This window comes from Panthera leo, chromosome A2 (genome assembly GCF_018350215.1).
Source record: "Panthera leo isolate Ple1 chromosome A2, P.leo_Ple1_pat1.1, whole genome shotgun sequence".
Taxonomy (NCBI): domain Eukaryota; kingdom Metazoa; phylum Chordata; class Mammalia; order Carnivora; family Felidae; genus Panthera; species Panthera leo.
The window spans coordinates 1607972-1620561 of NC_056680.1; the positions used below are offsets into that span (position 1 = coordinate 1607972).

Below are 12590 nucleotides of genomic sequence, written 5' to 3' on the forward strand. Positions count from 1 at the left end.
ACCTGAGGTGCGTGTGATCCAGCTTAGGGGAAACCTGGCTCCAGAACCATGCCGTGAAGGCCAAAGAAATACACAAGTGGGGAAATGTATAGTCTTGGAAACACTGATGTGGGGCGCCTGGGTGGCTCAGTTGGTTAAGCATCTGATTCGGTTTTGGCTTAGGTCATGATCTCACAGTTTGTAAGATCAAGCCCCATGTCAGACTTTGCACTGACAGCACAGAGCCTGATTGGGATTCCGCCCCCCCACACCCCGCTCTCTCCCTCTCCCCCTCCCTCCCTCTCCCCCTCCCTCTCTCTCCCCCTCTCCTCCTCTTCCTACCACGTCTGTCTTTCTCAAAAAACATTTTTAAAAATCTTGAAGAAATATCGATGCAAAACCCTTAATAAAATATTAGACTAAATCTAATAATGTGTTAAAAGGAAAATAAATCACAACCATAGTGAGTTTATCTCATAAAATCTAGTCTGACACAGGAGAACCCAGTAACGCCACTCATCACATTAGTGGACAAAAAGGGAAAAAGGACATCTCCAAAACCACAGAAAAAGGCATCCGATACTTTTTAACAACATTCGTAATTACGATTTTAAGAAATTCCAATCCTATGAAAGACAACAGAAACCTACAGCCGACATCATGTTGATGGTGAAACAAAGCCTTCCATTCACACGCCAGGCTGCCTGCCGTCACCAAGGACATCTGGATTAATGCGGGAAGTCAAGAAAAAAGAAAAGCATAGGGATTTGTGAAGTAGACAAAAATGTAATCTGCAGTAACGTGACTGTCTACCAAAAAAATAAAATAAAATAAAAACACAGAGAGCCAAGTAAGAAACTACAAAGATTCAAAAGAGTCTAGCAAGTCTGGCTTGATACAAGGTCATACAAAGTCAAGAACGTTTCTTTTCCCAGCAAAAATCAGCTTCCTAGAAAAAGGGATCCCACTGACGGAACAAAATCTGTGTGGTGTCTAGAAGTAAACTCCAGATGTTCAAGGTTTTCGTGGAGAATGTTACTAAACTCTGAAGAAAATAAAAAGGTCTGAATGAATGGAAAAACATACCATATTCATGGATGGTAAGACAATATTATGAAGATCTGTTTGTCTCCATTTTTTCCTATAAATCACTGCAATTCCAGGCAAAATTCCAATAGCATTTCACCATATGACTTGGCAGGCTGGTTTTAAATTCACGCAGGAGAGCAAAGTAATGGTACCTGACCAGGCAGGATAATCCTGGTAAAGAAGAATCGGGAATGTGTGTACCGCCGGGAACAACAAAATCGAAAGTGGTGATGGCTCCTACTTCTGTGTCAACAACCAGCCCGAAGCTTAGTGACTTGGAACGAGACTCATCGATGGGGCTCCTGAACCTGCACTTTGGTAAGAGCTCAGCAGGGACGGATTCCGCCTGCTCGTCCCAGCAGAGAGGGCCAGGGCCCCAAAGGGTGGACTTCAGTAGTAACACTCAGAGGTATTGCTCACGTCCGCCGGGTTGAAAATATCGGCTGCGACATAAATGTACACTCACAGGCCTCAGTTGAGGGAGATGTGGCAAATAACTTGCAGTGGGAACCTCTAGGGCAGCTTCTGGGAAGTGCACTTGTGGGTTCAAATCCTGGCTCCTCTTCCCACAAGCTCCGTGACTCCAGGCACGTTACTCAACCTCTCTGGGTCTCAGATTCTTGTCTGTAAAACGGGGTCATAGTAATACCTGTCTGCTAGGGCTGCTGTGACTTGAATGAATGAAGCAAGTTGTAAAATATTACACGTAACATTTATGTACATTTTAAAGACAGCACTACATGTTTTCTAAAATTACTAATAAATGTAAAAGCATAGTGGGACCCACCAAGCTCCTAATATGTTCACTTTTGGGAAAATGGGGCCCCGGGACCAGGGGCAGGGCTGTGTCAGTCCCCGCTGCTGTGTAACAAAACTCCCCAAAGCTTGGTTGTGTGAAACAGCCATTTCTTCCAATCATAGATTTTGTGGGTTGGAAATTCCGGTGGGGCCCAGTGGGGCTAGCTTGTGTGCTCCACATGGCGTCTGCGGCCTGCAGTGGGACGGCTCAAAGGCTGATGTCCCAGGAGATTCTGAAGGGGTTTCGACTTGCACATCCAATACCGGTTGTTGGCTGGGGTCTCAGCTACACCCTACACGTGGCCTCTCCACGTGGACTCCGCCTGGGCTCCCTTCCACCTCGAAACGTGCTGGCTGGCTCCCAAGAGCAGGTAACTCAAGGCAGCAAGATGGAAGTCACCTGGCATCACTGTCCCCAAAGTCTAGGGGCGAAGGCAGCCACAGAGCTGTGCCCAGGGTCATGTGGAGAGGCAGACCCCCACCACCCAATGGGAGGAGTGCCAAGATCTCCTCGTTCAAAGAGCACATGTGGGATGAGGGAGACAGTCTCCTGCCACCTTTGGGAAAAGCAGTCTGCTGTGTGGCCTAAGCTCTATTGTAACATTCTGAATTTTTAAAGAAAAGCAAGGGGTGCCTGGTTGGCTCTGTCGGTTAAGTGTCCGACTTCAGCTCAGGTCATGATCTCACGGTTCGTGGGTTCGGGCTCTGTGTCAGGCTCTGTGCTGACAGCTCAGAGCCTGGAGCCTGCTTCGGATTCTGTGTCTCCTCTCTCTGACCCTCCCCCGTTTGTGCTCTCTCTCTGTCTCAAAAATAAACACGAAAAAAAATTAAAAAACAAAATGGGGGCGCCTGGGTGGCTCAGTCCGTTGAGCCTCTGACTCTTGATTTCAGCTCGGGTCGTGATCTCACAGTCCGGGGCTTGGAGCCCCGTGTCCAGCCGGCTCTGTGCAGACTACATGGAAACTGCTGGGGATCCTGTCTCTCCCTCTGCCCCTTTCCCGCTCTCTCTCCCTCTCGCAAAAATAAATTAAAAAAAAAAAAAGTTTGGTTTTTTTTTTTTTCTTTTTAAAGGAAGAGCAGTATGTTACTGGTGTAATTTTTTTTGAAACGTATAGAAAAAAGGCCGGCGGCTAATGAGCAGAGATTGGGTTTTCTGCGTTTTTTGTTTTGTTTTGTTTTTGTTTTCGTTTTTGTTTTACATCTCAAGAACAAAAGCAGGAAAAATTGAAGTTCAGAGAGAAGTGACTTGATCAAGGTCATGCAAGGTCTGAAGCCAGGTCTCCGGAGCCCCCGTGCCGTGTCTCCTGCTCCACTGATGGGTCTCAGCCACCCATGGGAAGGCTGGAGGGCCAGGCAGTGCCCCCTGCAGACAAGGCGCCGCAGGGTCACAGCCAGCTCTTTACTTTTTTCCTTTAACTTCCTCCCCTCTCCACCCCCCCCCCCCAAGTCTCTGAGGAATAAGTGATCTGCATCTTCGCGTGTGCTGGGGGCAGACAGCGTGTGGTCTCACGCACGGTGTGAAATGATGGCCACAACAGATGTAGCTCACCTTCTCCTTCCTTCCCTTTCAGGGTGACTCCGGGGGACCCCTGGCCTGCGAGGAGGCCCCCGGTGTGTTTTACCTGGCGGGGATTGTGAGCTGGGGGGTCGGCTGCGCTCAGGCCCGGAGACCTGGCGTGTACACTCGAATCACCAGGCTGAAGGGCTGGATCCTGGACACCATGTCCTCCGGCCTCCTCCCCACCGCGAGGACCCCCGCCACCAGGCAGTCCTCTGGGACGGCAGCTGCCTTCACAGTCCCAGGAGTCCCGGCCAGCACAGCCACCCCCTCGGCCACCAGCAGGGCAACCAGCCAGCCCGCCAACATGACTGCAGCCACCGTAACCGCCACTGCTGGGGGACAGACACCCCTCCCAGACCCCCCGAGGACCACCGTGGGCTTCCAGCCACCAGGTACTGGGGCGAGTGGAGTGATGTGCGGGTGGCAGGGGTCCCGTGTGGGTCTGCCCACGCTGTTAATGTCACAGGGGCCACAGTGCGCGGAGGGTGGGGGCACGCTTCACCAACAGACGCTTGTTCTCACCCAGGCTGGAGGTCAGAAGTCTGTGTAGACACTGTGCTCTCCCTTGTCTGTGTCCTCATGGGATCGTCCCTCTGTGCGTGTCTGTGTCCTCATGTCGTCACCTGTAAGGACACCTGTCACACTGGATCAGCACCCCCTCCCCTCCCCCAGTCCTGAGAGCCAGGGACACGGGCACTGGTTGGCCAGATGTATGTTGTCTAGTGGCAAATGCCTTAGCCCCAAGCCCCTGTCTGCTTCTGTGTTATTTATTATTTATTTACTTATTTATTTTTCATTTTTTTAAGTCTGTTTATTCACTTAGAGAGAGAGAGCCCAAGTAGGGGAGGGGCAGAGAGAGAGGAAGAGAGAATCCCAAGCAGGCTTTGCACTGTCAGTGCAAAACTTGATGTCGGCCTTGAACCCACAAACCACAAGACCATGACCCTGGCTGAAGCCAGATGCTTAACCTACTGAGCCACCCAGGTGCCCCTATTTTTTATTAAAAAAAATTTTTACTGTTTATTTTTGAGACAGAGAGCGGGGCAGAGAGGGAGACACAGAATCCGAAACAGGCTCCAGGCTCTGAGCTGTCAGCACAGAGCCTGACACGGGGCTTGAACTCATGAACCATGAAATCATGACCTGAGCCAAAGCTGGCCGCTCAACCAACTGAGCCACCCGGGCACTCCTTTATTTTTTTAATGCTTATTTATTATTTATTTTGAGAGAGCGTGCAAGGGTGGGGGAGGGGCAAAAGGAGAGGGACAGAGAGAGAATCCCACGCAGGCTGTGCGCTGTGCCCAACATGAGGCTCGATCCCACAACCCTGAGACCACGACTTGGGCTGAAGCCAAGAGGCGGACGCTCAATTGACGGCCACCCAGGCGCCGCTGTCTGCTCCTGTTACAAAACGCAGACTTTTCTGAGGCACCAGGGCATGTGGGGAAGTGCCCGGCGGGAGGGTCATCACGGACGTCCAGGCACCGGTCGTCCATGCTTGAAACCCTCCTCCGGGCCGCCCCGGGCCGAGCCTGCCGTGCGATGCCATGCGGCGCGGCAGGGAACCAGACGTTGGCGACGCACACACACGGTCCCTGGCAGGCAGGAGGGAAAAGGGGACTGTGCAGGCCCCAGCTGACCCCACAGGCCCCGCTCAGGGGCCCCTGGCTAAATTAGCTCAGCCCATCTTGGCAGAACGGGCCCAGAGAGATATTGACGGAGAACGTGCCTTTGACATCCTTCGTGCGTGACTAAAGCGTTTTTTATGAAACAGTGATCAGAAGGTACGAACGCGTATTGGCAGGTCCGGAGTAAAACGCCATCAAGAGCGGCCAGCTTCCTACTGGCTGCAGCGTCGTGGGGAACCAAGGGCAGGACAAGGCCTGGCTTCTGTGGGGCGCGGGGTGTGCTGGGGGGACCCCTGTCTTAGCAACCATCCCACTCCTGCCCTGCCAACCCCCCCCCCCCACCGTGTCAGTTTCAAGGGACCGAGTGGTAGGTGGCAAAACTCAGAGAGGAAGTGCTGCCACAGAGGAGGGGCCCTACCAATTAGGGTTCAGGCGGGGTGGGGGGATGGGGGAGGGCCCTGGGCACGCCGCCCCCGCCTGCCCCCAGCAGACATGAACGTTGTGCTCGTGTCCAGATGCTGAGGGACGGCGGCCTGGCTTCATTCAGGCGGGAGCAGGTCGGCAGGGAGGGACCGAGCACGCTTCTGGGGGTCCCAGGGGTTCAGCGCGTGGGGCTGCGGGCCTCTGCTGGCTGCATCCGCTTTCCTTCCTCCTGGGGAGTTTCCCAGAATTCCCGGCTGTTCCAAGTCCCCATCTCCAGCATCCTCACCGACTCCCCTAGAGAGACTGCGACCCAGGGGGGTTTCCCTGCTTCCCTCCTGCATCAGGGTCCCTCCCTGGGCCCCCTGGATCCCCACTGTCCTGTTCAGGGGTGTGTGCGTCTGGTCTAACCCCAGGACACAGGAGCTGGGGGAAAGCGCTCATGGTCACTGTCTTTAAGGATGTGCCGCCTTCTCTTCCCTATTCTCTTCCCTTTCCCTCGCACACGTGTGGACGTGTGCACACGTGGCCCGATGAGCCTGGGTCGCTCAGGCACAGACCTGTGCCCACAAAGCCAGGTTTAGGGGCTCGCTGCAGCGAGGCAGCCCGCACACCTTCAGAACCATCGCACGGCTCCCAGACCAAGGAAGGGTCTGGGGGCACAGAGGGGGTGGAGGGCATCGAAAAGAAGCAGTCTCTGTTGGCTGCGGGCCCAGTCGGCCACATGCCAGGGGTCCGGGCAAGGGTCGTCTAGACCCTTTCAGGGGGACCCAGGTCCTGTTTCCCTGGCAACACAAAGTTAAGACGGATGCGGAGCATCCAGTCCGGAACCCGCTGAGAAGTTATGCGCCTGGACTGCAAAGGAGACCAAGGTCCCAGGCCAAAGGGGGTCTTCTGTTCACGTGGCTCTGGTTCCTGACGGCAGTTTCTGCTGGTCTGGGTGCGGGGAAGCTTCCAGCAGGGACACTCAGGGACACTTCACAGCTGCCGCTGCTTGTTCTTGGCAGAAACACTTCTCTGCAGCCGGCTTGATCTGGGTCTGGCCTCCCGCCCTGGCGATTTTTACTGTTCTAATAGTTACAGCCAAGTTCTTAACTTGGCCTCCAGCGGAGGTGAGGAAGCCCCCTGGAATGGCACACATTCTCGCGTTGTTCAGCGTGGGGGGGCACTTCCAGGAGAGGAGCTGTTTCCATCAGATTCCCCAGGCCTCCTCCTGGTCTTGGGCAAGATCCCCATGGTGTTGGCGTGTTGGGGGTGGGGCTGAGAGGGAACCGGGCAGGTGGCCCCCCATCCCTCCGTTCTCCCCTTCCAGCTGAGGTTGGGACAGGAGGCTGAAGGGCAGGAAAGGCGGGCTGGGGAAGGAGGACTGTTCTGGAGGCGGGAAATTCCTTGTGGGAATGATGGGGGGGTCCCTGAGTGCCCCTATGGGTGGTAAGGGTTCCTGCAGCACCCCTTACAACCACCAGTTTGTTCTGTCTGCAGTAGTGTTCTGAGAGGGCATCTTGTGCTGGGGGAGGGGGAGTGATACATGTCACAGCCTGGAGGAAGTGTCCAGGGAAGGATACTGAGTCACACAGGACCCCAGTAAGGGGAGATGCCCAGAGAGGGCATCCAGGGCAGTGCAGGAGCTGTTGGGACAGGGAAGGGGCCTATTGGGCAGCAGCCTAGGGTGTGCAAAGGCCCCGGGGCACCAAGGAACTTGGCTACTAGGGCAGTGGGAGACGCCTGGTGAGGAGAGGGAGGTGAGCAGAGTTGCTGGGCTGGCCCTCAGCCACGAAGGAGGCAAACCTAAAATGCATTTCAAATACTATTTGAGAAGAGCTCAGAGAAGCCTCATTTGCAGCCCTAACCACCAGGCCCAGTGTTCCTGACCGCGGAGGTTTCCCGAGGCAGGTCCCCCAACCTAGTGTGGGCTCCTCCTACCCTGCGCGCGCGCGCAGGCGGGGATGCGCTCGCCCGCCGATCTGTCACCCGACTCCCCCGCAGACTGTGGCCTGGCACCGGTGGCGGCGATGACCAGGATCGTGGGCGGCAGTGCCGCGGCCCGCGGGGAGTGGCCGTGGCAGGTGAGCCTGTGGCTGCGGCGCCGGGAGCACCGCTGCGGGGCCGTCCTGGTGGCCGAGAGGTGGCTGCTGTCGGCGGCGCACTGCTTCGATGTGTGAGTCCGGCCGCCCCAACGCCCCTGGCCTGCGCGCTTCACTGGAGCGTCTTGTCTGAAAACTCACCGTGTCGCCTGTCCACGCTTTGGCCCCAAATGCCCTCCCCAGCCACTGGCACCCACCGCCCCACACGGGCCCCTACTCTATACAGCCCCTCCCCTGGCCGTGCGGCGCCGCGGTCCCGTCCAGCCCCGCAGCCCCCCCACCCCCCACCCCGAACCCTGGCCATGGCCTCTCCCGGCGCCAGGGGGCCAGGTCTGCGGCGGCGGGGAGGGGGAGGGGAAGGGGGGGCGGGGCGGAAGGCTCTGGGGAACGATGGAACACTCCCTCCCACCTTGGCCCGCCCCCTCTGGCACTTGGCACCAGACCCAAAGGCCACCCAGTGGTGAGTCCCCTTCCCGGTAGGGTGCTCATACGGCGGACCAGGCTAGGGGCCCTGTCCTCCAGGGAAACGCGCAGCGCGCCTCCCAGGGCCAGAGCCCTAATACTTGACGGGAACGGATACGCTTGTGGTGTCACCTCCGTGCGCGGTAGCACTCACTCCAGGCACGGGACCCCCGCACCCTCCCCGCCGTCCTAGGGGGAAGCGACAACAGCCCCATTTCCAGATTGGGGGGGGGGGGGGCGCGCGCCCGGGGCGCGGGGATTCGGGCCGACGCCTGTCCCCGCGCGCCCCGCAGCTACGGGGACCCCAAGCAGTGGGCGGCCTTCCTGGGCACGCCGTTCCTGAGCGGCGCCGAGGGGCAGCTGGAGCGGGTGGCGCGCATCTACAAACACCCCTTCTACAACCTCTACACGCTCGACTACGACGTGGCGCTGCTCGAGCTGGCGGGGCCCGTGCGCCGCGGCCGCCTGGTGCGGCCCATCTGCCTGCCCGAGCCCACGCCGCGGCCCCCCGACGGCGCGCGCTGCGTCATCACCGGCTGGGGCTCGGTGCGCGAGGGAGGTAGGCTCGGCTGCCCCCCCTCCCCCCGCCGCGGCGAGAGGGCCCTCGGCCCACGGCTCCCGTTTCCCCCGCAGGCTCGATGGCGCGGCAGCTGCAGAAGGCGGCCGTGCGCCTCCTCAGCGAGCAGACATGCCGCCGCTTCTACCCGGTGCAGATCAGCAGTCGCATGCTGTGCGCCGGCTTCCCGCAGGGCGGCGTGGACAGCTGTTCGGTGAGCGCACTCTGCAGCGGAAGCGGGCGCTTCTCGGGACCCAGGTCCCACACGCAGAGGGCAAGGGGGGCGTGGCGGGGCGAAGTCGTCACCGCTGCAAGACCCTCCGGCGCCGCCCTCTCAAGTCCACCAAGCAGGGCACCTTTTCTGACCCTGGAGGAACTTTCACTCGACCACCGTTTATTGGGCATCCATTATGAGCCGGTTTCGGCGCCTCGGCATGCCCCGCCCCCCTCCCCGCGCCGGCACCGGCGGGATGGGGACGTGGGCTGGGCAGTGACTGCCGCGTGAGGCCCCCATTCAGCCCGGGGGAAATACTGAGTGTCCATGAATGTCTGCATGAACTGAACGGGTCATCCTAACCTAGAACCCCTTTCCCAGAAAAGCGGCTCACGAGGAAGAGGACCCGGGCCCAAGGGATGCTATGGGGGAGGTAGTGGCCTGCTCTTAAGGCCTTTCCTTTCCTCCCCTCAGGGCGACGCCGGGGGACCCCTGGCCTGCAGGGAGCCCTCTGGCCGGTGGGTGCTAACTGGGGTCACCAGCTGGGGGTACGGCTGCGGGCGGCCCCACTTCCCAGGGGTCTATACTCGGGTGGCTGCCGTCAGAGGCTGGATCGGGCAGAACATCCAGGAGTGACCGCCAGCACGTGGCTGCACACGCCCGGGACGCGAGGTGACGGCGGCAGGAACCGGCTGGCCCCTCTGCCCGAGGAGGAGAGTCTAGGGGGCGGGCGGGCGGGGGGCTAGGGGGCTGCGGGTAACCGGGTGCACGTTTGCTGCTTATTTGGATCCAATAAACAGCCCCTTGTCCCTCGCCTGCTGGCTCAGCACCTCCGTATCACAGCAGGGACCGTTCGGCTGCTGCTCACCGGGGGCCCAGATATGGGAGGTGCGGGGAAGGGGCAGCAAGGCCTCGCCGGGGCAGGACTACCCTCTGTCTTTGGCGCCGGAGCTGGGGGCGGGGGTCTGGCCAAGCCTCCTCTCCAAGCTGCCTTTCGCGTGAGCAACCGGCTCCTCGCCGGTCGTGGTCATTGGAAAGCAGGGGCACAGAGGGTAAAGAGGCGCAGGCCGGTCAGGGGACCCGGGAACACGCCGGGCCACCTCCCGCAGAGACCCCCTCCAGGGAACACCGATCGGGTGCTCTCCGCACCTCCCTTGTTGGCCCCCACCTTCAGGTGGCCACAGCCAGGTGGGGCCTGACTATGCCCCCAGGTCCCAGGGCGGATTCTCAGCCCCAGGTGCACGGTGAGCCTGGACCCCGCAGGGGCCGCGCCGCCTGCAATCTGGGAAGTCCCAGGGCCCCCCACGGCCCGAGGGAGCGACGACCCCAGTGTGGCGGCACCGGTCTCGTCCTCAGGAACCACGGGCAGGCAGGATGCACAGGCGGGCCCCCGCTTCACAAAGGGCCTTTATGGAAACGGAAAAGGGGACTGGGGTGGGGGCCTGCCGGGAGCCCGCGGGGCCGGACGCGGCGCGGGGGGGCGGGTCACATGTTGGCTCGCTCCCGCTGTAGCCGCGAGTTGTAGGCGCGGGACACGGTGTTCCAGGCGTCCATGTAGCGGTCCATGCACATGGCGATACACTTCTGCGGGCGGGAAGGGGGCGCGGCTCGGCTCAGCAGCGGCCGGACCGGCGCCCCACCCCCAGGCAGCGGGCCGCGCACGCGCACTCGTCCCACCGCGACGCCCGTTGATCCGCGCACGCGTACTTGCCTCCACGCGGCCCCACGCGCCTCACCTGCTCCGAATTGTCCAGGGAGCCCCCCGGCTTCCCGATGCACTTCCGGAAGCACTTGTCCGTCATCCTCTGTGGGGACAACGCGAACTCAGCCGCGACACCCGCGCCCGGTGGGCCCCACTGCCCTCGGCGCCCGCCCCGGCCCGACCCCGGACCTGCAGCAGCTCCTGCGCGTTAGCCACGGCGATCTGCACCTTCACCTGCTCCATGATGAGCCCCGGGTCCAGTTTGCCGCCGCCGGAGCTCCCGAAGTCCGAGCCGAAGCCACCCTCCATGGCTCCGCAAAGTCAACCGAACCGAGACCGCGTGCGCCGACCCGTACCCGCGCCGGAAGTTGCCCCCCCCCCCAGGGCACCACGGGAAACGGAGTCCGGGCTTGTCGGACTACGACCCCCACAAAGCTGTGCTTCCACCTTTGCGCATGCGCGGATAGGAGTCACCTTCTGCGCCGGCAGCTTTTGGTTTCGAGGCCCCGGGCCTGCAGAAAACGTCCCCGGCTCGTCCTGCGGATCCCGCGGCGCATGTGCACAGAGCGTCGGGCGTGTCGCGTGACCGAAGGCGCAGCCCGGCCGCTGAAGCTCGGGCACCCCGACGCGGGTCGCTGCCAGGGAGTGTCCCGCGGTCTCGTATGCCCCCCTCCGTCCCCAGTCGGGGGCAGCCGCGTCAGAGTAGACTCGGGGGCAGAACTTAAAATCAAAACGTTTATTGGAGTGTCGTACAAAAAGTTTCCGGTCATAAAATGCATATTACAAATCATTGGGGAAAGAAAAAGACCACACGTTTGGCATGCAAGTCCTTAGAAGCCGTCCGCCCAGCCGGCCCCACGGCAGGTTGTGCTGATGATACGTCGGGGCGCGGGCCACGGGGCGAGACCCCGGCGGGGGTGCCGCTGGCCCGGGCGCCCGGTTAGCGAGTGGGGCTCGGACAAAGGAATCGTTCCCGCATCGTTTAAAGCGGCTTAAAGCTAAGAATGTTTGACAACTGCAGGCTGTTTCCCAGGCCCGCGCTGACATCTGAACGTTGGATTCCGTTCTGGATTTCCAAATACTCCCTTACCAACGGCCACCATCCTCCTGTAGTCACCAAGGGTCCCTAGTTTACCTTCCCCCCACCAGACAAGGACACCACGGCGCCCGGGCCCTTTCACCCCTCCACTCGGGACCTCCGCCAGGCCACCACGGGTTGGGGGGAAAGGCTGGAAGCGGGCCTGGAAAGGACAAATGTCACCTGCCAAGAGCAAGCCCTACCCGTGCACCTGGAGGCCCTGCCCGGAACCGAAAAGGATGCCATGAGGCATCTGGGCCCATGGGAACGATGGGGCCCACTCCCTGCCCACAGTCGCCTCTCCCCTCCCCCCCACCCCCCCCCATACATCGCAAGATGTGGCTGAGACCAGTGCAGACTTTGGAGACCCCCACCACGACCCGCCCGATGCCTCTGCGTCTGAGCTCCAGACCCTCACTGCGCACGCAGTTCCTGTGATGCGGGTGTGGGGGCACCACCTTAAGGCCTCGGGGGCCCGGAAGCACTCCTGGGGAAGGTCACGCGTGGGGCGGAGGCTGGTGCATCATCGTGGCAGGCGAGCCCTCCCCGCCCCCCCCCCCCCCCCAGGACCCACCAGAAACGGGGGAGGGGTAGCGGTGAGACATTTGCCTTCACGAGAAAAAACAAGTTCACATCCCGGGGACTCTGGTGGCCACGCAAAGTACCTGACCTAAAGCCGACCCTAGACGCAGCAGACTGTTCACTAGCCTACAAGCCTCTAACACTCCGGCCACAGGCAGTTTCCAAGGAAAGGGAGACCGGTGGGGACCGCAGGGACCAGGGACCGCATGCCGGGGCTCCCTGCCTGGGGCGAGTGGGAGGGGCCAGCTTGGTAAACGTGCTACCTTTTGGGGGCAGCGTGCCTCCATGGCTCAGTATTTCGTCTTTAAGACTTTGAGCTGCGCTTTCTGAAGGAATTTGTCGTCTGCGGCCTCAGCGTCCACCGAGCTGGCCCCCCCCCCCCCCCGCAACTCCACCCCCTCGGGGGACTGTCCCAGTGACCCTGGCTCGAGCCCTGA

The 12590-nt window shown here is 60.2% G+C and overlaps 2 protein-coding genes across 5 annotated transcripts in view; one reads left to right on the forward strand and one right to left on the reverse strand.

Annotated features, from left to right (window-relative positions):
- Positions 1–9515, forward strand: part of TMPRSS9 (transmembrane serine protease 9) — a 29714-nt gene extending 20199 nt beyond the window's left edge. Inside the window, exons 14-18 of one of the 3 annotated variants that reach the window (XM_042927910.1) lie at positions 3438–3819; positions 7462–7633; positions 8315–8580; positions 8655–8791; positions 9266–9515. In XM_042927910.1, coding sequence (XP_042783844.1) covers positions 3438–3819; positions 7462–7633; positions 8315–8580; positions 8655–8791; positions 9266–9427 — 1119 coding nt within the window. In that variant the 3' untranslated portion in view covers positions 9428–9515. Of the gene's footprint in view, positions 1–3437; positions 3820–3953; positions 4106–6482; positions 7252–7461; positions 7634–8314; positions 8581–8654; positions 8792–9265 lie in introns of those variants that run through there. The other 2 variants (XM_042927911.1, XM_042927912.1) reach the window with 2 other exon arrangements.
- Positions 9516–10180: 665 nt separating this feature from the next.
- Positions 10181–10928, reverse strand: TIMM13 (translocase of inner mitochondrial membrane 13). 2 transcript variants are annotated; one of them, XM_042927916.1, is made up of 3 exons: positions 10728–10928; positions 10528–10596; positions 10181–10375 (listed from the first exon to the last, which is right to left on the reverse strand). In XM_042927916.1, the coding sequence occupies exons 1-3, from the start codon at positions 10800–10802 to the stop codon at positions 10277–10279; spliced, it is 243 nt and encodes an 80-aa protein (XP_042783850.1). In that variant the 5' UTR covers positions 10803–10928; the 3' UTR covers positions 10181–10276. The 2 variants fall into 2 exon arrangements, with proteins under 2 accessions (XP_042783850.1, XP_042783849.1); XM_042927915.1 differs by having other exon boundaries at positions 10683–10884.
- Between the last annotated feature and the right edge of the window lie 1662 nt (positions 10929–12590).

Bases quoted from the DNA above. Each gene is read 5' to 3' on its own strand.
- TIMM13 (XM_042927915.1), bottom strand. From the start codon at position 10,802: ATGGAGGGTGGCTTCGGCTCGGACTTCGGGAGCTCCGGCGGCGGCAAA. The intron at 10,597-10,682 runs GTCCGGGGTCGG...TTGTCCCCACAG, and splicing joins ACGCGCAGGAGCTGCTGCAG to AGGATGACGGACAAGTGCTT. The intron at 10,376-10,527 runs GTGAGGCGCGTG...TCCCGCCCGCAG, and splicing joins CCCTGGACAATTCGGAGCAG to AAGTGTATCGCCATGTGCAT.